At 38.5% G+C, this 23,636-nt stretch overlaps 1 protein-coding gene and 1 pseudogene across 1 annotated transcript; both read left to right on the forward strand.

Moving 5' to 3' along the window:
- LOC131327760 (anaphase-promoting complex subunit 1-like) lies at window positions 1-21,332 on the forward strand (annotated as a pseudogene).
- On the forward strand, window positions 20,114-23,477 carry LOC131325652 (uncharacterized). Its single transcript, XM_058358003.1, has 5 exons — window positions 20,114-20,230; window positions 20,514-20,589; window positions 21,541-21,806; window positions 22,950-23,097; window positions 23,354-23,477. The coding sequence occupies exons 1-3, from the start codon at window positions 20,172-20,174 to the stop codon at window positions 21,730-21,732; spliced, it is 327 nt and encodes a 108-aa protein (XP_058213986.1). The 5' UTR covers window positions 20,114-20,171; the 3' UTR covers window positions 21,733-21,806; window positions 22,950-23,097; window positions 23,354-23,477.
- The last annotated feature ends 159 nt before the right edge of the window (window positions 23,478-23,636 follow it).

Consider the following 23,636-nt stretch of genomic DNA (forward strand, 5'->3'; position numbering starts at 1 on the left):
ATGGAAGCTGATGAAGGGGATGATTACATTCATCTTCCTGTACTTTGGGTGACGCCTATATTTTACTGTTTTGGTGCTAAGACCTGGTGATTAACTCTGCTAGAAGAGGATTTTATTTTCACCTTTTTCTGCTGCACCATCTTCCAGTTTATGGTTGACGGTTTCATATTCATTTCCCCTTTGTGTTGATGAGTTTTAACCCGATGATAAATTGCAAATTACTTGGTCACTGCATCAAATCGATGATGTTCAGGACTGATCAGTGATAAAAACAAAACTGTATTAGTTCGTGATATGACTTTATTTGAATTTATCAATCTTATTATGTTTGTCCAAGTGTAGGATCGCGGGATGTCTTGCGATGGCAGTGATAGTGCTACTGACTCGCAGTATGAAGGATACGAAAAGTCTCTTTCACAAGTCCTTAATCGCCATGGTGCAGTTGTCCTTGAAGGAAGATCCATAGGTAAGGTTTCCCATTGAGATTTCTTCTGTTTCATTGAAAATATTACCCGAGGGAGTGTTGTCGAAATGTATCTGTTGCCAGCTGGTTATTGGCTTGAGTATCATGATGGTGGAGGGGAAGGGTTTAAGTCGCAGCTTGGACATGGATTCACCAAAGGGGTTCAAGTAATACCTGATTCCACCTTTTACTGGCTGTACGACTGTTATAGCACTGGGTTACTCCCGCCGCCAAACTGATGATGCTTTCTAATGAGAGAGAGAGAGAGAGAGAGAGAGAGAGAGAGAGAGAGAGAGAGTTGCGGATTGGCATTGTAGAAACCAAGTATTAGCTGCTTTTTTCGCTTTGTTTAGCTGTACATTCTTTGCTAACGTTGACTGGGATTCATAGGTGGTCTTTTTCCCAGAGTAGAATTTTCCAATAGTTGGATTGTGTGATGTTTGGCATTTGCACTTTTGTTTTCGCGTTCTTTTTTTGTATCTTTATTTTTGAGGTGTGCATCAATTGTGTTTTCTCTTTTACACAGGGAAACACATGACTCTTAGTAGGTATACAAACTACCAGTCATGTGGAAGGAACGTAGTCATTCCTAGTTGGTGTAAAGACTACTGATCACTTGAGAGATAAGAACTCTAAAAGCATTTATTTCGATTTATGAGATTAGAATAAAATTTGGATCCTTTGTTGGGGGTTAAGACCACTGACTAGATAAGGCGAGAAAACGTTTTATGAAATGGTAAACAAAGGAAGTGGTTCCTTTTAGGTTAGTTAGACTATTGACATGTAGCTCCTAATTGAAGGCTACTCGTTACTGAAAAAGTGATTCCTAGTAGAGGGCTACTGGCTACCGTGGACGGAAAACGTCAGAATAATTAGACCAAGTTTATATGATGTGTCTAAAATATATGCTGCTCCGGTTGGAAAGAAAAGCCCAATTAATCTGATGAGTCCATCATCCTGACATATTTGTTGCCTCGGTTGAATATGGTTCATAGTATAAGTACTAGATCCAAAACATATATTGCCTCAAATCAATGTTCCTTTCGTTGAAAGAATTGGATCACTTCCAACTGTAATGATTGTCGAGCACATTGGCATTGTGTCGTTGGGTATGGTGTTGTGCTTCTTCTGAAAATTTCGAAATATTCACCGGGGGTTAGCTTCCAGGGCATCAGCTGAATGATGCTGAATGGTTTTATACTTAAAATTTTACTCACTGCTCGTTTTTTCAAAATTTGGTGTGAACCATTTGCCATGGTTTCTGTTATAAGAAAACAGCAATTTTGTGGAGGATTATTAAAATCTCATTACATATTCTGCTATCTATTAGGTATGATCTTTGAATTGAGATTTTTCCTTGCAGAGATTTGGGACTTTTGGTGGTCCTATTATGTAATATTGCTGATTTTCTGGGTGAGGAGAGTTAGATCATTACGTCCGTGATTTTCCTGGTCTTTCCAAAAAGTTCGGGATGTGATGAATGTCATTTTCTGTGAAAATTCCTCCCAGTTTATTCAGATGGCTTGAAAACTGTTTGCGATATGGATATAATTCTTCTGATAGCAAAGATCTTCCACCTTTGCTTCGGATGAAGGTTCGGTTTTGAGCTGGGCGCAGAAGATAAATGCGTTTTATAGTCTTCTGTGTGGTGCGAAACGCTCAGGGAAGAATCTTCCATCCAGTGTTTTCTGTAACATTGCCACCGGATCATCTTGTAATTTTAAGGAGCTGACAGTCTTGGCGATGGTTGCGGAAAGATTTGGATTGCAACAACTTGACTTGCTGCCTTCTGGTGTATCACTTCCTTTTCGACATGTGAGTTAAGTTCTACTTGATTGTTATTCTTGATATCCTGTCATCATGAAGATGGTTGAAAATTACCACTTTCACGTCTTAGGACAGACAAGTAATTGGGAACATTTATGGATGCACATCAGTTTAAGGATCCAGTGGGGTTATTGCAAACTACCTTTTGTGTTCCTTAAGGATATAATAAGTCACTGCTAAACCTCAAGCATGTCATGGCATTAGTATGGCTATGTATTATTTCTCCCTTTTACCTAAAAGACAATGGAAAAAAATAGAGCTAGGACGGTCTACATATTGTGCTCCCGTCTTCCCTAATTGCTGGTCCATTAATCCATTCTTGGATGTCCCAAAAAGTTAGTTCATTTTACAAAGCTGAAGTCTAGAATTGGTACTTTTCCAGAACTATCCTTTAGGAATGGCTATGAATGTATTCCAAGGTAGTTAGAATAAAGGGGCAATGATGCCTTCACCTTCAGACATAAATTTAAGTGCAATCATTGCAACTTTGCAAGCATCCTTAAAAAGTTGGAACCCCCTAAAAGGACCAACATTAAAGGATGGAGAGAGTATATGTGTTTCTTTCTCATAGAGTGGTAGTTGAAAACCATTTGTCAGCTATAGCAGCTGTACTACTCTGCTGTTACTCAGCTGTCCTTGGGGTTAGTCCATGCATACCTTAGATTCTGCCAATCATTTCGTGATAATTTGTTCATTGTTCCTGAAAATGATTTTTCCACTGACTGGCCTGCTGCATCGTATATTCTTCTTGGTTGAGAAGATTTGGCTTTGTCGCGCTTTTCAAACTCAAGCAAATCCAAGGAATCTGAACCCCAAAACAATGTGAATTTGGTTTCCATGTCCATGCCATACATGCTACATCTGCATCCAGTGACGATTCCTTCCTCGATTTCTGACACAATTGGATCGGAGGATACCAAGTTTGAGGATGGAGATTCTGTTGATGGATCTGTGACAGATGGTATGGAACACATTTTCAACTCTACCCCGCTTTTGCGCTATGGCCGCAATATGCTATTGAATGAGGTGAGCTGTGCTGACCAATTGCAATTCTTGGTTTTTGTCATCTTTAGGCTTCATGTTTCCAAACTGAAGCTGCATTGTCATGTGATTCATGCGTATCTTCTTTATATCTGTACTTAATCTGGTCCTTGATGTATGTGCATTTTAGTGAAAGTTACACAATTTGAAAATGAATTGTCTTTTGCATCATCGATTGAGCAAGGTTACAAAACTTTGAGGAGAAATCAGTTTCCCTATGGTCAAGCGTTTCACTCGCCAAAAGCAATGGTCTTGACCTGAGCTAATTATAATATGCATGAGGATTGTTTTCGATTGATAACTATATTGACTGAGACATTTGAGCAGTAATGCGACGTTATATGTTTTGCTAAACCAGAGAAGAATTGGGAAAAGGTTTAGAATAGTTGAGCCTGAATCTTGTAATCTCTCTCTCTCTCTCTGGTGATTGGTTTTCCCTTGGCAGTTCCCGGAGGAGAGTTATAGTAAAACTTCTGTTCAGAATTATGTTGTCCTGACATTCAGGGAGTGCGTTGTTAATGGATGTATTGCTGGTATGAAAAGAGTGATTAGCACCACTTGATTTCTCGGCGTCCACAAGAAGGTTTTCCTTTTCAATAAAGATACTGTTTGTTCTTTTTACTTTCGCCTACTAAGATATTCCTTAGAGTAGGCCCCCTTTTTTTGCCTCATCAACGTCTGTGATTTACTCCTGGGCCGTGTATCTTTGGGGTAGAAAGCTTTGTACTGCACTGCTTCAGATCTGGGCTGCAGACTCAAGATGGTTTGGCTTATTTCAGATACTGTAGTCAATGTGATCATTGCACGTAGTCATTTTCTTGGTTGTCTAAGACTCTAGAGGGGGCGTTGTGTTTGTTCATGGGGTCATCAATTTTTGGAAGTCACGTCTGCTATCTTCATTGCAAATGTAGCCATGTTTTCATAGTCATTCTGATTTAATGTGTCATTTATACTTCCAGCTAGTCTTCTGACTAGTTGTTTGTTGCTTTTGAAGTTTTTCTTAACTTTTAGCTGTCTTCCTTGTCTTTTTGATAGCTACTTCCATTTGCTGTAGGTTAGACGTCTTTGTGCTCCGCAAGACCTGTGGCAATTCAAACATCTGTTAACCCTACAGCTTCTGATCGGGACCTCCGACAGGTACTCCATTCTCTTCACTTTTTTGAACACTAGTAATGTGTCTTTAATGGTATAAAGCTCTTTTTAGCAATGTTCAGTTAACTAGTATGGAAACTGAGGAAATAAGTTGATGTTTTTTCAGTCCAGGCACTTCTTAAAGGTGGTTATCTTTTCCTTTTCTGTCCACAGTATACCTGATGTAGTGATATCATAGTTCTATTAGTTTACAAGTAGAACCGGAAGTTTAGGCCTCACTCCAGGTTGCTGGGGTTGTAATCTGGAGCTTCTCTCTCAAAGAGCCCACAACTTATGTATTCTCCAGGTTTGGCACTTAGCAACGAAAGGAAGAAAGATCTGGAGTTAAAAAATGAAAAATAAAACCCTACAAGTTGCTATATGATTGTAGATTATCATTAGTAAAAACTAGACTTTGCCTTTTTCCCAAGAAGCTGGGAAATTCTTCGACGGATTGAAAAACTAATTGTTAGGGCAACCCTGTACATGAGGCTCCCGCTACTGCAGGGCCTAGGGAAGGGTTGGATGTACGCAGCCTTATCCCCCATTAGTAGAGTGGCTGCTTCCCTGATGAACCCATGACCGCCAGGTCACATTGGGGCAACCTTACTGTAGCCTGTGCCACCGTTCAACCAACTAATTGTTACATAGGGGAAGATGAAGAAAGAAGAAGCTTTAGAGAACATGGTGTGGATTTTGATGGTTTATGCCAAGAGATTTCCCCCCTCTTACAGGACATACCTATAGTGTTTTGTATGTCCTCTTTGGTCTGATCTAGTTGCTTCCTTAGATCTTTTTCATTCATTGTGTAGACTCAGCTATGGCAGCTTGCTCAAAGGACTATATCTCTTCCTCTTGGCCATGGGGCATTTACTCTTGCAACCACCAGTACTCTTTTAACAGAGGTGGTTCCTTTCTTGTTTGCAGTAATCTATTATTCTGTCAAAGTTAAATTGACTTGTTTTCCAAGTTAAATGCTTTCCCCCTTCTTTTCCTGCATCTAGTTCCTATTCAATTATTATTATTATTATTTTTGTAGTTGACTTAAAGATTGAATTGTGTTCTTATGAAATCCTTTCAACTTTTTCTTTGTAGGCACTCGCAGTACCGAAGCTTGTGTTAGCAGGTCGTTTGCCTGCCCAACAAAATGCAATCATATGTTCTTTTTCTTCATAACTTGTTCAAGGAATTTGTTTGCCCACATGTGTGTCTCTTCCAGAGTTCTTATTCTATTATGGAAATTTGTATGATTTTTATATGTTTGTGCACAATGTTTTCCTGCTTACTTTGCAGGCTGAGAACAAAGAACTTATTTTGAGATGGTATTTGTTTTTGCTAAGTGGCATTGACTTTTAACTTGAAATTTGGCCCGGGGGATTTTTTTCTCGTACTTTATGTTTACCTTTTTCCTTGCTACAAAAATCCCACTTAGTCGTGTTTATGCTTGGACACTCTTGGTGTTTAGTTCTTTGACCTGTTCGTAATTTTTTTTTCTTGTGCCATTTTTTTAAATATTTTCGTTTTATTCTTTGTCAGGTTAACCTGGACATATTCCGGAACTTAAATCTTGGCCTGAGTTTCACAATGCTGTTGCAGCTGGACCAAGGCTAGCTCCCATTCAGGTTTATTTACTTTTTGAAGATAAACTGCATACTTATTGTAGTTTAGCTGATGCAGAAGTTATTTGCGCAGTTTCTTGCAATGTTGATTCTTATTTTGACTTGTCCAACTTTTACCTAGTAAGTGAGTTCTAAATGTTTAGAGAATAAGTTGTGTGAAGTCTTTGGTGATATATGTTGCATTTAAGCTTGAGTTCAATGAATTCAATCTTCTCTCATCTTTCCCTTGTCTTGCTACTTGTATGATCTGCCTTATGTGACGATATTTCATAGATAGCAAATGAAGCAATTTGGCTTCTGATACACGGGAAATTGTCAAGGACACGGATAATAATAACAAAGAAGAGCCCAATGTTATTCACGCAGGACTCCTCCTTGCACTGGGTTTACATGGACATCTCCTTGTTTTAACTATAACTGACATATACCAGTATTACTCGCAGGTTTGTGTTCCATTGGTGTTTGACCCGTTATTGTTTTTTCCTGTTCCCACTTTTTTTCTAATTAAATGTTTGTGGACACACGCGCATACACAAACACATGCACACATACAAGTGCTTACAGACACACACCTGCAACTTTTGACTTCTCCTTGAAAGTATCATTGTTTCATTTTATGCTCACCCTTCTACTTCTTCCATTACTTTTTATCTTTGTTTTTTTAGTCTTATTTCTTGTATCTTTCTCCTTCAGTTCTACATTTAGTTTCCTGATGTTTTCTCCTATAGGAAAACGAAAGCACGACTGTAGGATTAATGCTTGGCCTAGCAGCATCTTATAGGGGGACTATGCAACCTGCAATATCAAAGGTAAACACTTTCAGTTGTTGGACCTCCGTCGCTCTCTTCTTTTATGCTTTCACCATATCAACAGTTGATGGCTAATATTCTTTAGCATGCTTTGCACTTCCATGAATAGGAGTTTTTTCTTCCTGGCGCTTTGTAAGATGCAATAGGGTCATTTTTTGATTGTGATCTGTGTGGTTTATTTGATCGTGACCTCTGTCGCTCTCTTCTGTTATGCTTTCACCATATCTTTCTCCTTCAGTTTCTGGATCCAGATTTTAGCATCATTGTTTTGCTCCTGGCTTGCAGTGCTTCCATGTCTTTAGCATGGTCTAGGGAGTGGCAAATTACATTCATTCCTTGAATCATGCTTTTGGGAGAAAACATGGTGTAGGGCATCATCTGATAACGTGCGAAATGTAATATGGATGGTGCAGTTTTTCTGCATTCTGTTCTCTTTTAGGCCCAACCCTATATTCTTCTTAACCTGCTACCTGGAACAAGAGGAAAATTGTGTGCAACCTGGATATTTTTGCGTGACAGATGTGCATGAGTATCTACGTACTTGTCAATAATGCTTTCCTGTAGTCCTTGCAGTTTCCAATGGTATCTCTTTTTATGCTGTTGAATAGTTTTCCTTCTGAGTGAACTGTTATAAGTTTCTGACTGCATATTTGGTAGAATACTGAAATCCATTCTGAGCATGCCTTTTATGTTTATTGGATATTTTTTTCCTTACAGCAATAATTAGGTATAATTTCAAGCAAAGTTTCAACATTTTGGATTTAATTTTGTGGTTAAAGTAGTTTATACAAATCAATCATCTCCCATTTGTTATTCTTGCTTAAGGCTTATTGATCTTGCTACGCTTTTTTGTTGTATGTTCTTCTGGAACATTTGGTGCTTAAATTTTTAATGGTTACATTGGTCTGGCAGTTTCTTTATGTGCATATACTGGCTCGCCATCCGTCTTCTTTTCTGGAGTTAGAGTTGCCAACCCTTCTGCATGTTTGAAAAGCTCAGCCCACATAGTCTCCTTAAAACCTAGGTATTAAGGAGAGGGAAGCTAGGGCCTTATAACCAGCATAGAGGGACCTTGTCAGTGTTTTAAAAAGCGCGCAAAGCGCACGCTATAGCGCAAAGTGCAGCGAAGCGCGAGGCATGCGCTTCGAAGATGTGGGCTATAGCGCGGAACCCTAAGGGGCACGAAAGGCGCTGAAGCGCGCCATGGCGCAAAGCGCTGAGGCGCGCGCTTTTCGTCTGTGAGCCAAAAATCTGATCTGACGGCTCTCATCCATACATAACATGTTCGCAATGCACTGAATAATTCTTTCTTTTAAGTCGATTTCAACCGTAATCGATCATACCCAGCAGAGCAGCTTTAACGACAGCTGCTTTTGCTCCTTTTCTTCTCCTCCTGTTCGATCGAGAGATAGCAGCTCCAGGTAAGCTCCTCCTTCTTCTTCTTCTCACGTCCCTGTTCTTTTCTTTTTTTTTTTTCTTTTCTTCTTCTTCTTCTTCTTCTCATCACGTCTCTGTTTTTTTTTTGCTTCTTCTTCTTCTTCTCGCGTCTCTGGTTTTTTTTCTTCTTCTTCTTCTCGCGTCTCTGTTTTTTTTTTCTTCTCCTTCCTCTTCTTCTTCTTCTCCCACATCTCTGTTTTTTTTGTTTTTTTATTCCTTCCATAACAGAAAATCAAAATTTCAAATTAGTTAGACTGTAGAAAATCTAAGTTTCTGTCTCTTCCACGTCTCTGTATGCCTCTAGATTTTATAGCCTTTAATCCTTATGTTATGTCACTAGGGCTAAACATTATTATGTAAGCTTTTCATGGGTGATATGTTACGTTTAGTGTTTGGTACTTTCGTTTAACCATTGACATGTATGTTTTATGACATTTGAAAGTTTTACAAGTGTTTGTGTTGAAAACTTATTCTAATAAAATTTGCCTCGTTGCGAAGAAAAAAAAAAAATTTGCGCTTCGTGTCAATAAAGCGCGCGCCGCGCCTCGCGCCTTGCGCTAAAGCCCCAGGGGACCGTTGCGCCTCGGTGCGCCTTTCGCCATTTAAAACACTAGTCCAGGCAATGTGGGACACAATCCAACACACCCTCTAGCCCACAAAGCGTGGCAACCAGACAACGGTTCACCAACGAAAGGCTCAACCCAAGCTCTGATATCATGTTAGATGTAACGAAAGGGAGAGACGTGAATAGGAACCAGAACGTAGGGTTCTTTTCTCATTGAATAATTCTGATTACAGCGTACAACGTGAAATAGACATACAATACACTAAACTAATTACACAGTGGAACAACTAATAAACTAATTACAAATAAACCCATAATCTAACACTCCCCCTCGAGTTGGTGCGAAGATATCAATCAAGCCCAACTTGAACATAATGGGGTGGAAACTCTTGCTACCAAGTCCTTTTGTGAATATGTCAGCTAATTGATCTTCAGATCTCACAAAAGGCAGACATATCAAACGCTTGCTCAGCTTCTCCTTGATGAAATGCCTGCCAATCTCTATATGCTTCGTTCTGTCATGTTGAACATGATTATGAGCAATGTTTATGGCAACTTTATTGTTACAGTAGAGTTTCATAGGACCATTATTAGAAATTCCCAAATCATGTAACAAGGTTTGGAGCCACAAGAGCTCACAAACACCATGTGCCATAGCTCTATACTCAGCTTCTGCACTAGACCTGGCGACCTCGATCAACCTCACCATCAGCGTTGCTGGCCTTCTAACATCTTAGTCGACACCATCAGCAGTCAGCGTTGCTGACTTTTTTTGTCGCCATCTCCGGCGATGGTTCTTCCTTCTACGTTGCTGTCTTCTCTCGCTATACACCTTCGAAATACCCTTGAAACACCTGTTTCCCCCACTGCAGGTTCCGACAGGTTCTGTAGCAGATTGGGTCAACTAGACAGGTTCCGTAACAGACTGGGTTGACTCAACAGAGGGTTTTTTTTTTCTCCCGGGGTTTTTCTGGAAGTAGTTTCTGATTTGTAAGTTTTTTTTTTTCCTGTTCATAGCATCTTTACTAAAGTTTTTGAGGCGATGTGCGACACAATCCAACACTGCAGGTATTACTTACTTTTCTGGTGGTCTCACATTGCTACTAAATTGGGTTAGTATGGCGTTCTTTGTGTCTGCATACATGCTTTATTTCTTTTTCCATTATGGGATTATCAAACTTTCAATTTTCTAAACATTTATGGCGTTCTTACTTTTCAGCTTTTCGCATCAAGCACTTTAATTATAGCAAATTTTTTGAAACATTCCGTTTTAATGATTTTTGAGTTTGAGTTGTTTATTACATGAGCTTATATCCCCACTCATGAAGTTAGTATACTTGTGCAGTTGATTGCCGACATGTATTAGAATGGTATGCCGGATTATGTAATAGTGATTTTGTCGAGGTTAATGTTCACCTCTAATGATCTTTCAATTATTTTCCAGTCAGCAGCGCTCATGTCTGTTGGGCTTCTTTACGAAGGATCAGCACACCCCAAACTATGCATATTCTTCTGGTAGGTTTCATTTCCTTTAGCGGTTGATGTCACTCTTAGACAACCACTTACCAAAAGCTTAATATCATTAGAATGGGCCCTTTATTATTGTTGAACCCTTTCACCCTCATGTGTGGACCTGTATTACCTTAGGAATGGCAAACCAAAAAAAGGAACATGTATATATACTATATAGGTCCCGTCAAGAAGTGTAATTGTAAGGTCCAATGAACACCTGACTGTATAGGATGGTAAATATAGACAGGGAAACTTTGGAGTCAAATCTGTCAGAATGCAAGGCTTTGTTATCTGTTCAGATGAACTCTTTGTTCCTTCCACTCGCAAGGCTACATAATTCTTTTGATCGATGAGTAATCTGTGGTTATCTTCTCTCCCTCTCATTCAACTTTTTCTGCAAGTTGTCTTAGGTTTTCTCTGAGAGATTGGGAAAATCATAATCATCCGAAATGTTTGCCTTCCTTCTTAGATGAGTCTTATTAACTGTCATGTCAGGGATGCCCTGCAATTCATTCTATCATCTACTCTATTAGCTTTCATCAATTTCTGAGAAGTCTAAACATAGCAGTCCCAATTGCTGTGGTCTGCGTAAATTGATGAATTAAATATGAAGTTATGGTGATTTATATGATTAGAGGAACTACAGTGGCAGTCGCGTGCCTTAATATTGGTTGTTGAGAAATATGCAGTCAGAATATTCTTTCTGCTTCACATTGGGATATTTTCTGGATTGTCATCCTAGATTTTGTTCAGTCAATGCAATGTTGTTGCTGACATTATATGTTTATGATACTTTCACAGGCCGAAATAGGCCGTAGAAGTGGAGGCAATAATGTACTTGAGAGAGAAGGTTATGCTGTTTCAGTTGAATTTTCACTGGGACTTGTGGCATTGGGTATGTGTGTCACTTCATTTGTATGTCGTACACATTTTGGTCCTAGCTAATTTGTTATTTTATTCTTGGATAAATTTTTGTTTTTCTAATTACGTCCAATTCAACTGAAGGTCGAGGGGAAGATGCTCTTGGTTTCATTGACACCTTTGTTGAACGATTGTTCCAATATGTAGGCGGCAAAGAACCTCACAATGTATATGCTCTTCAAGACTGTTTTGTCACAGATTTTCTTTTCTCGTCCTTATTTTATCATCGTGGATTATATGGGTTCCAAATATTATTGCTGTTTTTACAACTCTACCTAATAGATGCGCTATGATTTGGAGTTTTGGACTATCTTGATTTAATTTTGTAATAGCTCTCAAAAATTAAAAAAATGGCTTTAAAACTTTTGAATTCCTCTGGCTGACTCTGTTACCTAATGTTCTTTATAGGAGAGATCCCTCCTTGTGACACTATCAGCAGATGATCACAACGTCACTAAAATTTGAAAAAATGTTTACTACTCTCTCTCTCTCTCTCTCATGGGTAAAATTGGGTTTTATAGATGATGAATGGGATGCCGGTTAATGTTGATGTCACTGCACCTGGAGCTATAATTGCACTGGCTCTGATGTTTCTGAAGGTAATAGCTACTGTGAGGTTGAATCATGTGATCTTTCCGTGGAAAATGGAAAGTGTACTGTCTTATGAAATTTACTGATCCATATGGACTTGGTTATTCACACTAATTTTCTTCTTCTTCTTCTTCTTGTTTTGACCTTAACATTACAGAGTGAATCAGAGTTAGTGTTCTCTAGGCTTTCTATTCCTCGTACGCATTTCGATTTGCAATATGTGAGGCCCGACTTCACAATGTTTTGTGTGATGGCTCGGAATTTGATAATGTGGAGCAGGTACGTTGTTTTTGCAAGAAGATCCAGTCTTGAGCGTGCTGTTGTTTTCCAACATTTAAACCTAATATATAATTTTTGTAGGGTGCACCCACCCAAAGATTGGATTCAGTCCCAGATACCTGAAATTGTCCAAAATGGTATTCGGGGCCTTGGAGATGAGATGGTTGATGTAGATGAAATGGATGCTGAAGCATTTGTTCAAGTATATGTCAACGTTGTTGTTGGATCATGTATCACTATTGGTAGGTCGTCAAGTGTGCTTATTTATAAAGCAATTCTTTGCCTTTCTTCCTTAATTTTGTGTATTAATCGTTCTGTCTTTATGATATGATATTTGTTCTCACCTTTCTGCTTAGACATCTTCAAATTTCTTATTGGAATTCACGTTCCGATACATTGTATACTTGGGGTTCCAAAATGGTAAATTTATAGATAGAAATTTGATCTCGGATAATTGTACCTTAAAAGGTTTCCTCAGGAGGAAAAAAGACAAATGTAAAGACTGAAATCTAAGTTCTACTGAGAGTTGTTTGCCTTGTTGAATTTTTTGTTGGAGATATTAGCTATCAAAGCTGGATGGTGGGAAACATTCTCTAAGCATTTTACAGAGGCACATCAAATCATTAGAGAATCTAGCTGCATTTTTTATTAGTTTCATTGTTGAAGTTTCTCGAAATGAAAATGTTGAAAGTCTGAAAAGACAATATTTCCATTTTGATACACTTCAATATATGAAAGTCAGAAAACAGTGCTATATAGTGAAAGTTACCTTTTAGGGTTTTTTTCTCGTTTGGAAACAGTTTCAGGAGAAAACCTGTGCAAAAAAGTAGTTTCCCAGTCATTATCGTTTACTTTATTATCTCATGAAACAAACAAGGTTCCATCAATAATACAAAACAGGTCCTAGAGGATGCAAGGAGTTCAGTGAAAGCGTAGCAGTGATGTGTGTAGGGAAGAAACTCTTCATCCTATGAGTAGGTACGCTCACAGTGGCACAAACAGCCAACATTGGTTGAAAAATCTAATGAAATTATTCTACGAGAGGCTGATGTAACTACAGATTAAAGTTTTTGAAGTGTTTTCATTGCCTTTGGTTTTTTAGCCCTGAAGATATGCCACTAGAAATGGTGGAAAACATTAATGTAGTCTTGCTTTTCTCAGCTTCTTTAGTAATAGTACCTGTACTTTTGCCATATCTCCTTGAAGTTCTTCCTACCCTGTTTTTCAACATTCTCTCTAAATTTGGGCAGAGTTAGAATTCATTAGCAGAGTTTGGATATATACTTATAGAATTTGGTGCCAAGAACATAAAAGATACCAAGAGGAAAATCTCTGTTGTACTTCGGCAAAATTAAGTTTCTGTTGGTGATAACTAATAAGTGATTGAAGGCGGCTAGAAAATCCCACGGCAGCAATGTCATTATGGATGACATCATGCAATTCAATGATACTTTCTACCAGAGGAAAAGAGCTGCAAATATAGATATTAACTTAATCATATATTGCTTCAGCAGGCCCTTATATTAGCAATTTTCCCCACTGAATGGGGTTACGCAAAATGCGGAAACTTGGGCAATTCCTGCACTTGACTCACATACCCAATCTATCCTTGGTTATCCATTTGAATGCAGCGGAAACTGCGTTGTCACAACATTTTTAAGGAGTGGTGATAGTGTGATCAGTTCTATCACCTTTCAATGAAAACATGTAAATTTTATCTTGGTGTTCAAATGGAAGCAAATACTAGGCAACGCTTGATTCTCTTAGACATGTAAATTGCACAAGATAAAATTTTCATATTTTTTTTTGCGCTAGATAAATTGAGTATAAGAATTAAAAGAATCTCATGCTAGAAATTGTAGGAGTTGCCTGACACTTAACGGAGGCATTAAAAAAAGCTTACCTAATTTCCTGCAAACTGCATATAATAAATGTCAGACTTATTTATACCTGGGTGAAATGTCTAATGGCTAGATGAGCCGAAATTTGAAAATTATGGAGTTACCTTTAATGAGTTCTAATGTATTTGTCCATGGTAGGGAATTCTAGTACTAAGTACTCTCTTTCTGTTCCTAGCATTTTTTGCTATTGCCGACTTTCAAGTGATGAGATTGTTTCCTTTTCGGTCCATAATGGTTTTGGAAGTTGTGACATATTGGTTGAGCCTAGCAAGGGAAATCTTCTGAATGATTAGATGTTTCTTTTAGAAGTGGTTATCACTCAATTTCAGGTTGCCCTTGTCTCACCCGCACAAGCATGTCATTATGTTTTTTTGTGTTTCCTTTTCCTTTGGTATTTTGGGCTGGTATTATTTGATGTTGGGTATGTGTTGACTTATCTACTTGTTATAATCATTTACTTTGGCAGGGTTGAGATTTGCGGGTACAAAAAACGGAGATGCACAGGAACTGCTCTATGATTATGCTATCTGCTTCCTGAATGAGGTCCAGCCTCCTCGATTTGCTCCTGAAGTTGTATGTTGTCTTTATGAGTGGCTAATCATTCATCACAATGTTTCCAGATTAAGCCCGTTTGTGTTAGAAGCGGAAGTACCTTGCTAAAGGGATTGTCTCACTATTGGGTGCCTTGGAGATATGCCTTCACTTGATTGTTCTTTCTCTCTCTGTGGTTAGTAAATTGTGATTATGCGCACTATTTCTCACATTTTAGTTTCTTACGAACTATTGGCAATTATCGGTCTCTAATTTTCTGGGAGAGCAGGTGATGGCCGGTTCTGGACATTTACAAACATTTTGATTATTGAGATTTCTACGGAGTTGAAACTCTGCAGACGGGCATGTTAATTATGGTACTCAAATGGCGGTAATTCTCCTTTAATGTTAGCTGTTTGGTTTGCTTTCACATGTTACAAAATAAGTCACTGCTCTCTGAAAACCGTACGAGTTTGTTTGGGAAACTTTGATCGGTTGGAGACTATGCATGTTACAAGTTGTTGCATAGAGAGGCAAAAAAAGGTCACCTGATGCGATAGTACAAGGTTGTTGAATAATATTCCCTGACTGGTCGGTTGTTTCTTAACGTGTTTCCTCTTCTGTGCAATTTCCAAAAGTAGAAATAAAGTAAAATAGTCTTATTACACATATTTTTTCTACATGAAGCATGCATAACTTTTTGAGCGAGATTCCAACTTCGGAAGGAACATGGTATTTGTAGTAAGTTTGTGAAACTGTTTAGCATGAAATACATATAACACGTCGATTTGGTGATTTAAAACTCGTTCAGCAATCTGAATGTCTATGCTCTTTTCGTTGATATTTACCTTATAGTTGTAATTATTGTAGTTGAGCTTAGCTATTGGTTTCTTGTTCCTTGGGGGTGGGATGCAAACCTTTTCGACAAGCAATAACTCTATTACTGTTTTGCTGATATCTTTGTATCCACGCTTACCTACGGGACCAAATGACAATCGATGCCACCTTCAGGTCCGTACATCTGAATGCGGAACTAGCAAGAGCTATAGTGGATTTCTCCACTCTCTCTCTCTCTCTCTCTCTCCAAACGATTAGAGGATACTGCAGTGGGCCCGTTCCCAATGTAGGGTTAACGTGCTCAATATCACATTCTAGTTCTTATTATTTTGGTGTTACAGTATTCGTGGTGTTCAGATGATGCAAAAAGGACCACTAGCCTAGTTGAAATCTCAACAGCCTTACAAAAGACCTTTCTGTTATCACTTCAGAGTGCGAGGTTGGGGAAGTGGGTTAGTTGCATGTGTTATGTCCTCCATTGATATTGGCAAAACCCCTCAAAATTGGGGGCAAAAACATAAATACCGATCACCATTTCTCTTATGTCTTTACCAAGAGACCACCTTTTGTGTTTTTGGATGTGAAGGCCGAGCTCCTCACAGCTGTCCTGTCCCTAGAAGAGTTGGAGGATGTTTTTTCTTTTTCATTTTAACGTTCCGTCATTTTGTTATTGAGAATCTCCTCAGCATTTTTTAATGGAAGGAAGTTTTCTTTTCAGGCATTGTATGTCCTTGCTACGGAAGCTTGCTGGCTTCAAACAGTTGATGTTGACACAGGCCTGCTAGTTTATGCCCCTCTTGAAATGACAGTCACAGAAACTGAGCATTATGGAGAGACAAGTTTTTGTGAGGTCACTCCTTGCATTCTCCCAGAAGGTGCTACTGTAAGTTTAACTTCTCTTTTTCTCTTGTTCTGTGATCAATGTAGTTGTATGTGGGGTTGAAAAAATAATTCTACTAGAGCAGTGAAATGATTCCAGAGTTAGTGTCATTTATGATTTATAATTTCTATTTCTCTAAATTTCTCCCTCATGACCTGATCTCTTTTTTCACTTTACACTTTTAAATAAGATGTTATGTCATGATACTTTTTGATAACTGGAGCTATTGCTAATTGTAATCATACAGGAAAAGTTGTAGGAGTATTGAGTTTATTGTTTGGACACAATATCTCAGTTTTTAGCAAGACCTCAGTATGGTTAACTATAAAATCTCCAGTGTCTCATCTTACTAGACTGCTGTAATACTGCTGCAGCTGAAGATTGTTCGTGTTTGTGGTCCTCGATATTGGCCACAGGTGATAGAGCTTGTTCTGGGAGGTAAAAATTAAAATGAATGTATTTTTTTTGAACAGCGAAAAAGACGGCCATATAGGTATTGATATTTTCTAGTTTTTTTTCAAACAACATACTTAACTCCTCTTATTTCGCTGCAGACAAACCTTGGAGGAGCACAGGAGACAAGATCGACCCATTTAACTCTGGTGTCTTGTACATCAAGCGGAAAGTTGGATCTTGTTCATATGTGGATGATCCTGTTGGATGCCAGTCACTGCTGTCACGAGCAATGCACAAGGTTTTGTCCTATTTATGCGACCATCAGCTGAACATTTTCTTGTCTTTTGTATATTATGTGGTTGAATTAAGAGTCCTTTCTTCAGGTTTTTGGTTTCACAAGTCTGAGAGCTTGTACTCCAAGTACCAATGACTGCGTTGGAGCTGATGCAGTAACTATTGATCTGTTGGTCAGCACCTTCTCATCTGATCCAAGCTTAATTGCCTTTGCACAACTTTGTTGTGACCCCTCCTGGAATAGTAGGCAAGTATGCAAATCTCTAGTATTGCTGTCTTTTTCTATAATGCTTACTTGTTCTTCCATGTTGTGTAATAAAGCTATAATAATGGGATCAAAAACTTTGTTACGGTTTTTGGGTGAATGACTAAGGTGACATTGACATCTAGTAATTCGCTTTTGATGTGTTAAGAGGTGTTTCTGTATTTTTGCAACGGAGCATTATTTCTAACTTGCTGTGTGATGTAAATACCTAACCCCTGCATACATTATTGGAGGCTGGAGGAAGCTTTTTTGTGCTTGTACTGTTTCATACTTACATTCATTATATTTTGACATTCTGGGACACGTGATTGGCACATCTCAGTGTCTCTTGTTCTTTAAGATTTATCTTAATTTGGATCGGCTGAGCTGATATCGGGGAAGGTGCTGTTGATACACCAGCTTATGGATGTATTATGCTCATCAATGTGTATGATTGTTGAGAATACTGAATGAACAATACAGAAGTTATAATTTTTTTTGGAATATGTATAGTTTGATAAGCTCACTTTGTTGTAAAAAGATAGTTAAAATGGCTTTAAGCATTCGTGGTATTAATTGTGCTGGATGACAGCAAAGTGGCACAACATTAATTACAATCCTCTATAAGCTGGTTAATTCTAAGTGAATCTAATTGTTTTCCAATGGGACAGTGATGAGACACAGTATGTACCTTGTTGACTTTTATATGTTTATTACTAGTTCTTAATATGAGGCTTCCTGTAGTAATCACTTGCTGAACATGTTTGCAGATCTGATGGTGATTTCCAAGAATTTTGCTTGCAAGTGTTATTTGAATGTGTGAGCAAGGACAGACCGGCCCTTTTGCAGGTAAGCAACTTGTTTGGTAGAGGTAGAAGCTCTTCTTTCGTAGGAGTTATTGTTGTATAGACTCTGCATTGCTTTTGGACAATTTAAAGATGCATAAAACGGAGACCTTTCTTTTGTATTTCTCACAAGTTGGACAAGAAGTGGTATGACTACTAACCACACGTGGAAACACATAACTCTTAATAGGTGTACATACTACTAGTCTTGTGGAAGGAAAAAAGTGATTTCTAGTAGGTGTTGATCCCTTCAGAGATAAGAGCTCTGAAAGCGTTCATTTGATTAATGAGATCAGAATAAAAAAGTGGTTCCTAGTGGGGGTTAAAACCACTGGCCACATAAGGCAAGAAAAAGATTTATACGACCCTAAATGAAAGCGGGAAGTTTGATGTTGGTAAACGAAGGAAGTGGTTCCTAGTAGGTTAGTGAGACAACTTGCCACTACATGTAGCTCCTATTAGGAGGCTACTGGTTACTGATCAGTGATTCGTAGTAGAGGGCTACTGGCTATCGAGGACGAAAAGCATTAGAATAATATTAGACCAAGTCTATATGATGGGTCTAGAATATATGTTGCTCTGGTTCAAAGAAGGGGCCCAAATCTGATGAGTCCATCATCCCGACATATTTGTTGCCTCGGTTTAATATGGATCATAGTATGCGTACTAGATCCGAAACATATGAATTGCCTCGAATCGATGTTGCTTTCCGAACAAATTGGATCAATTCCAACTGTAAAGTATCACGAGTCTTGTGTCCAACATCAAAATCTAGCTAGATGCTAATCTAGTCTTCTAGATGAAGATCTGGAAGAAAATCTGATTCCTATGGGTTTTGAGTTTCCTTCTTTGTTTATTAAATCTTTGTTAGATTTCAACAAAAATCTAGACGATAATCCAGATGGAGATAATACAGGAGACGAATAAAAAAAATCGAAGCTGGAAAGCAGTTTCCTTCAATATGATGATCCTAACTTCTGTGAATGGATGCATAGCTTGAAAGTGCAAGCATACACAGATGTTGCGATAGCTGAAGGCAGGAGGTATTCGCCTAGATCACAAATGGCCAATTCATTAGGGTGATATTTTCTGTAGTAGAACCAGAAAATTGAGGGAGGAGCGATAGCATAAAAGAATTCGAAAGAATACCACTCCAGTATTAGAGAATCCAACGTAGGAGGTATTTGCCTATTTTTCAAGCTTTATCTTCGATTCTTCCTCTTTTCATCACTAAGGGCTTCTCTAGTGGAAGAGTTAAGGGCTTGGTTTGGTCATAAAATTTCTGACTTAGTTAACTAACTCTAGTTTGGGCTCCCTAGTGGTTTTGCTAACATTTTGTTAACTTTAAAGAAGTCAACTGCGTTGTTAACTGCAGGGAAACAGTAAATGAACTTTTCTTCCGAAAAGGAGGGGTGGAGAAGGTACAAAGGGTCCCACCAGTCCCTTTCTTCATACTCGTTGCAAATTTATATCATTTTCTTATTGCTGTTGGGTTCGAGCCGTTGGAGAAATTAGCCGTTGGAAGAAGTATAGCCATTGGAGAAGTAGCTTTTGGGTAGAAAATGGTGGGTCCCATTTCATTAAAAAATACTCTCTCTCTCTTTAAGTTAACCAACATAGATATACCCTATTAAAATGCACTCTTCTTTGCTAGCTAACTATAGCTTTCAATGCAGAAAATAGGGCCCCACATGTGCTTAGGAGTACACTTTAACAAACAAATTTTAACTCTATCACTAGAGATGCTCTAAGGTATAAGTACTCTTGAATATGCTGGTACATTGTCTTTGCATGTACATTGTCTTCTCTCCCTGCGTGGTTTAGGCTCTGTGGCTTTTGCTCTCAAACCTTTGCCCTAGCGTCCGTCGCCATCGCTTTCCTCTTGTCATCAATGAAGCTATGAAGCTCGTTGGGTCCATCCTCTCATCCTTGTATTTATTTTCGTCCTATAATTTCCCTGTCTTTATTGAAACCAAGTGTTACAGGGAGTAATAGCCCTGGATCTTCCCAGGGGTCGTGCAAAGCGGGTTTGGAAGTGCTCCTTGAGAATGGTTATGACGACAATGACAGCGGCGTGTTTTAGAGTGGACCACTGGAAGAGTTTGAGGTTTTGAATTTAAGTTATTTTTCCCCTCTACCTTCTGCAGTTTATTACTCCGTATTATTATTTTTTTGTATGTCCAGATTATTTAGTTATTTATCTATTCTTAAGTTGGAATTTGCACCATATGCATTCTTTATCGTTCGGGAGATTTAATTCGTAAATAGCAAGTTAGAGTTTGGACCATATGCATTTTGAATCTTCGGTTTTCGATTCATGTGATTCACTGTTTGATTTTTTAGAAACTATTATCTTATTTCTGTGATCTTTAATTTTGTGGTATAATTAGGGTCTTGTTGAAGTTGAAGAACGAGACCGTGTTGATTGAGCTCAAGAATGGCACCATTGTTCACGCACAATCACAGGTCTCTCTTTCTCTCTCAAAGAAACAATAAACGAAGAAATTATCACCGACTATGTTCAGTTACCAAGGAACAAGGTCCAACATTTTTCACTATTACTGACTTCTTCTCCCCTTCCGGTGAAAGAATTGAAATTCAACTCCTTCCAGTGCCTAAATCTTCACCTCTCAACCGCCGCGATACCACTCTACATACCTGAGTACAGTGCCCTCCTCTCCCCAAAAAACCGCCATCACGGACGATCCCAGTCCGCCCTCACCACGTTGAACCCTTCCACTAGCTACTGCACGTGGTCCGGAGTCACATGCAACCGCAACCACCACGTGATGGTGCTCGACATCTCCGGTTACAACCTCTCGGGGACCCTTTCCTCTAGCGTCGGCCACCTCAACCTCTCCAACAATGTCTTCAACGGAACCTTCCCTCTTTAACTATCCCGCCTCAAATATTTACAGGCAAATATTTGATCTCATTACATAGTCACGCCATTCTAATTTAACCAAATAAAAGAAAAAAAGAAAAGAAGTTATACGTTAGGTTTTTGACGCGAAATTCGGTCTAATTTGTGCTTCGCGGACTGTTATGTAAAAATTGAACGAGGATTTGACGTTCAATATGATATCTGTTTTCAAGTAGTGTTATTGTTTGCTCACTTTCTCAGTATCAAATGATGATTAGGGTGTTGTTAGACCACGGTTTCGGTTTCTATTTGTTTGGGGCTGATTCAATTTCTTTTTCCCTAGCAAATTTTCGGTGTTTATAGTCAATTCAATTGTGAAAAGTCCCAACTTCCTACCATAGCCACCCACACACATAAACACATCAATCTGAGTTCTTTGTTAGGGTACATGTTTCTTTTATTGTGCTTCGTGACTATTGTCCTTCAAATATGTTATATGCCCCATTTTCTACTACTTGTTTGTGTTTTTTCCTTGGTTTCTTTTGATTTGGCAGAAACTGATTCCAATCAATGTGGATGGAGCAGTCATCGTTGCCGATGGAGGAAGGAAAGGAGCGACGGCCGTGGCTGTACCAAAAGTGGCTCAAAAAATAGTGACTTTGAAACCAGATCCCAAAATTATGATTGAGATAAGCTCTGATACATTAGGAGAGATCAAGATCAAGAAACCGGTTGTGAACGATTAAAAAAATCTAGCAATGGGTCGTCGAGAAAGAAGTCTCAAACAACCCTCATTTCAATCCTCACTGCTAGAAGCAAGGTACGTAGCATTTTTTATATCCATTTGTTTGATAATTCCCTTTTTGTAAAGTTTGTGATTGAATCAGCAAAATGTAGGCTGTTGTTTGTGACCTTGCATATGCATTTTGTTTAGGGTATTGGAATGTAAGGATGTTCAATCCTGGTTGTCTATGTTTTCTTCTGTATGAAAACATCATTGAAGTGACTGAGGGCTTCAGTGCCAAACACTGTGTTGGTGAAGGAGGATATGGTTCTGTTTGTAGAGCTTCTTTGCCCAATGGTCAAGTAGTTGCTGTGAAGAAACTTCATACATCATTCGATGGTGAATTGGTTGATCCCACAAGCTTCACGAGTGAGATCAATGCATTAACCAAAATACGACACTGCAACATCGTAAAGCTTTATGGTATTGTTCACATCTGAGGCACTTGTTTTTGGTTTATGAATTTTTGCAAGGGAGAAGCTTGGGAAATGTACTGTGCTCAGAGGAACAAGTAGTAGAGTTTGATTGGATTAAGCGAGTGAATGTCGTTATAGTGTTGCAGATGTTCTCTCTTATATGCACCATGGTTGTTCACCTCCAATCATCCATCAAGACATATCAAGCAAGAATGTCTTGTTTGATTTAGAGTATGTGGCTCAGGTCTCTGATTTTGGCGCAGACAGATTATTGAAACCAGACTTGTAAACCGAAACAACGGTTTAACTACTCACATGGCCATTTTCTCCTCAAATTTGTATATGATGATAGGGAGCAACTACAAATTGAAATCAGGACACCATTTGCGATATGTGGGTATTTTGTGATTTACCTAGAAATATCTAATGGCTCTCTTTTTTCCATAAACAATGCCTCATGCATAGTTGTGGTTTTAACTATTTGCTGATGTAATTTTGTTTCTGGGTTTCCCCATTTTAGCTCTTGCTTAAGTAAATTAGGTAGGGATCAATCTTTATTTTCAGATGCTTGTCCTTCTGCCTTGTGTACTGTGTCATATATTGGTTAGAGATTGGTATATGCTAATGGTGCTTCTTTCAGGGTTTTAATTTGAGTGTGGGTTGGAAGCTAGATTTATGGACTTTATATAGTTCTGTGTCCCCGTGCATCATGTTCTAAAAGGACTCCTTTGTCATTGATCTGATGGTTCTCAATTTCTTGCAGGGTTTTACTCATGCAGCTTTTGCATTAGGATACAAAGGCAGGGATTAATTAAAGCACAGTTGATGGAAACTTAGTTCCACTTGGTGCTCTTGTTACATTTGTGCAAAAATGAATCCAATATTTTGAGCTTGAAGCAAACTTGAGCTGTGTAAGTAGATTACCACTTCTATTTTTTCTCTTAAAACTACAATTTGAGAACTGTCAATTGATTAAGGCTTGTTAAGGTTTTCTTAGCGCGATACAGAAATGGAAGACGATTTCTCATTCCTTCAACCTTTGGATCTTATAACAAAGGATGTTTATGAACTAAGGAAAATAATAAAAGAGAAAAAGGAAAACCTTCAGTAGGATAGACAGAGAGACATTGAAAAAGATACTAATGAACCTGACTGTGAACATGAAAGAGAACATGCACACACAAAGGAGAAAGAAAAACCACAAAGGGAGAAAGAAAGAGAACAAGATAGAGGAAGGGTGGAGAAACATAAAGAGCAAAAGGGAAAAGGAAAGGAAAAGCCGCATAAGGAGCATATTGATTCCAAACATGGAGATAAGGTCATCATTTGACATGAAGAAAGTGGACAAAATGAAGGTAACTTATGCATATTATTTAAATTTCTGTGTGTTGTTGAGGCAAGATATTTTCAAATTTATATTGAAAGTATCTGACTATGGTCATTTAGTACT

This window comes from Rhododendron vialii, chromosome 5a (genome assembly GCF_030253575.1).
Source record: "Rhododendron vialii isolate Sample 1 chromosome 5a, ASM3025357v1".
NCBI classification, from domain to species: Eukaryota; Viridiplantae; Streptophyta; class Magnoliopsida; order Ericales; family Ericaceae; genus Rhododendron; species Rhododendron vialii.

Excerpts from the sequence above, each read along its gene's own strand:
- LOC131325652 (XM_058358003.1), top strand. The coding sequence starts at position 20,172 with ATGGTTATGACGACAATGACAGCGGCGTGTTTTAGAGTGGACCACTGG. Across the intron at positions 20,231-20,513 it reads GACCACTGGAAGAGTTTGAG|GGTCTTGTTGAAGTTGAAGA; the intron begins GTTTTGAATTTA and ends TGGTATAATTAG. Across the intron at positions 20,590-21,540 it reads TTGTTCACGCACAATCACAG|AAACTGATTCCAATCAATGT; the intron begins GTCTCTCTTTCT and ends TTGATTTGGCAG.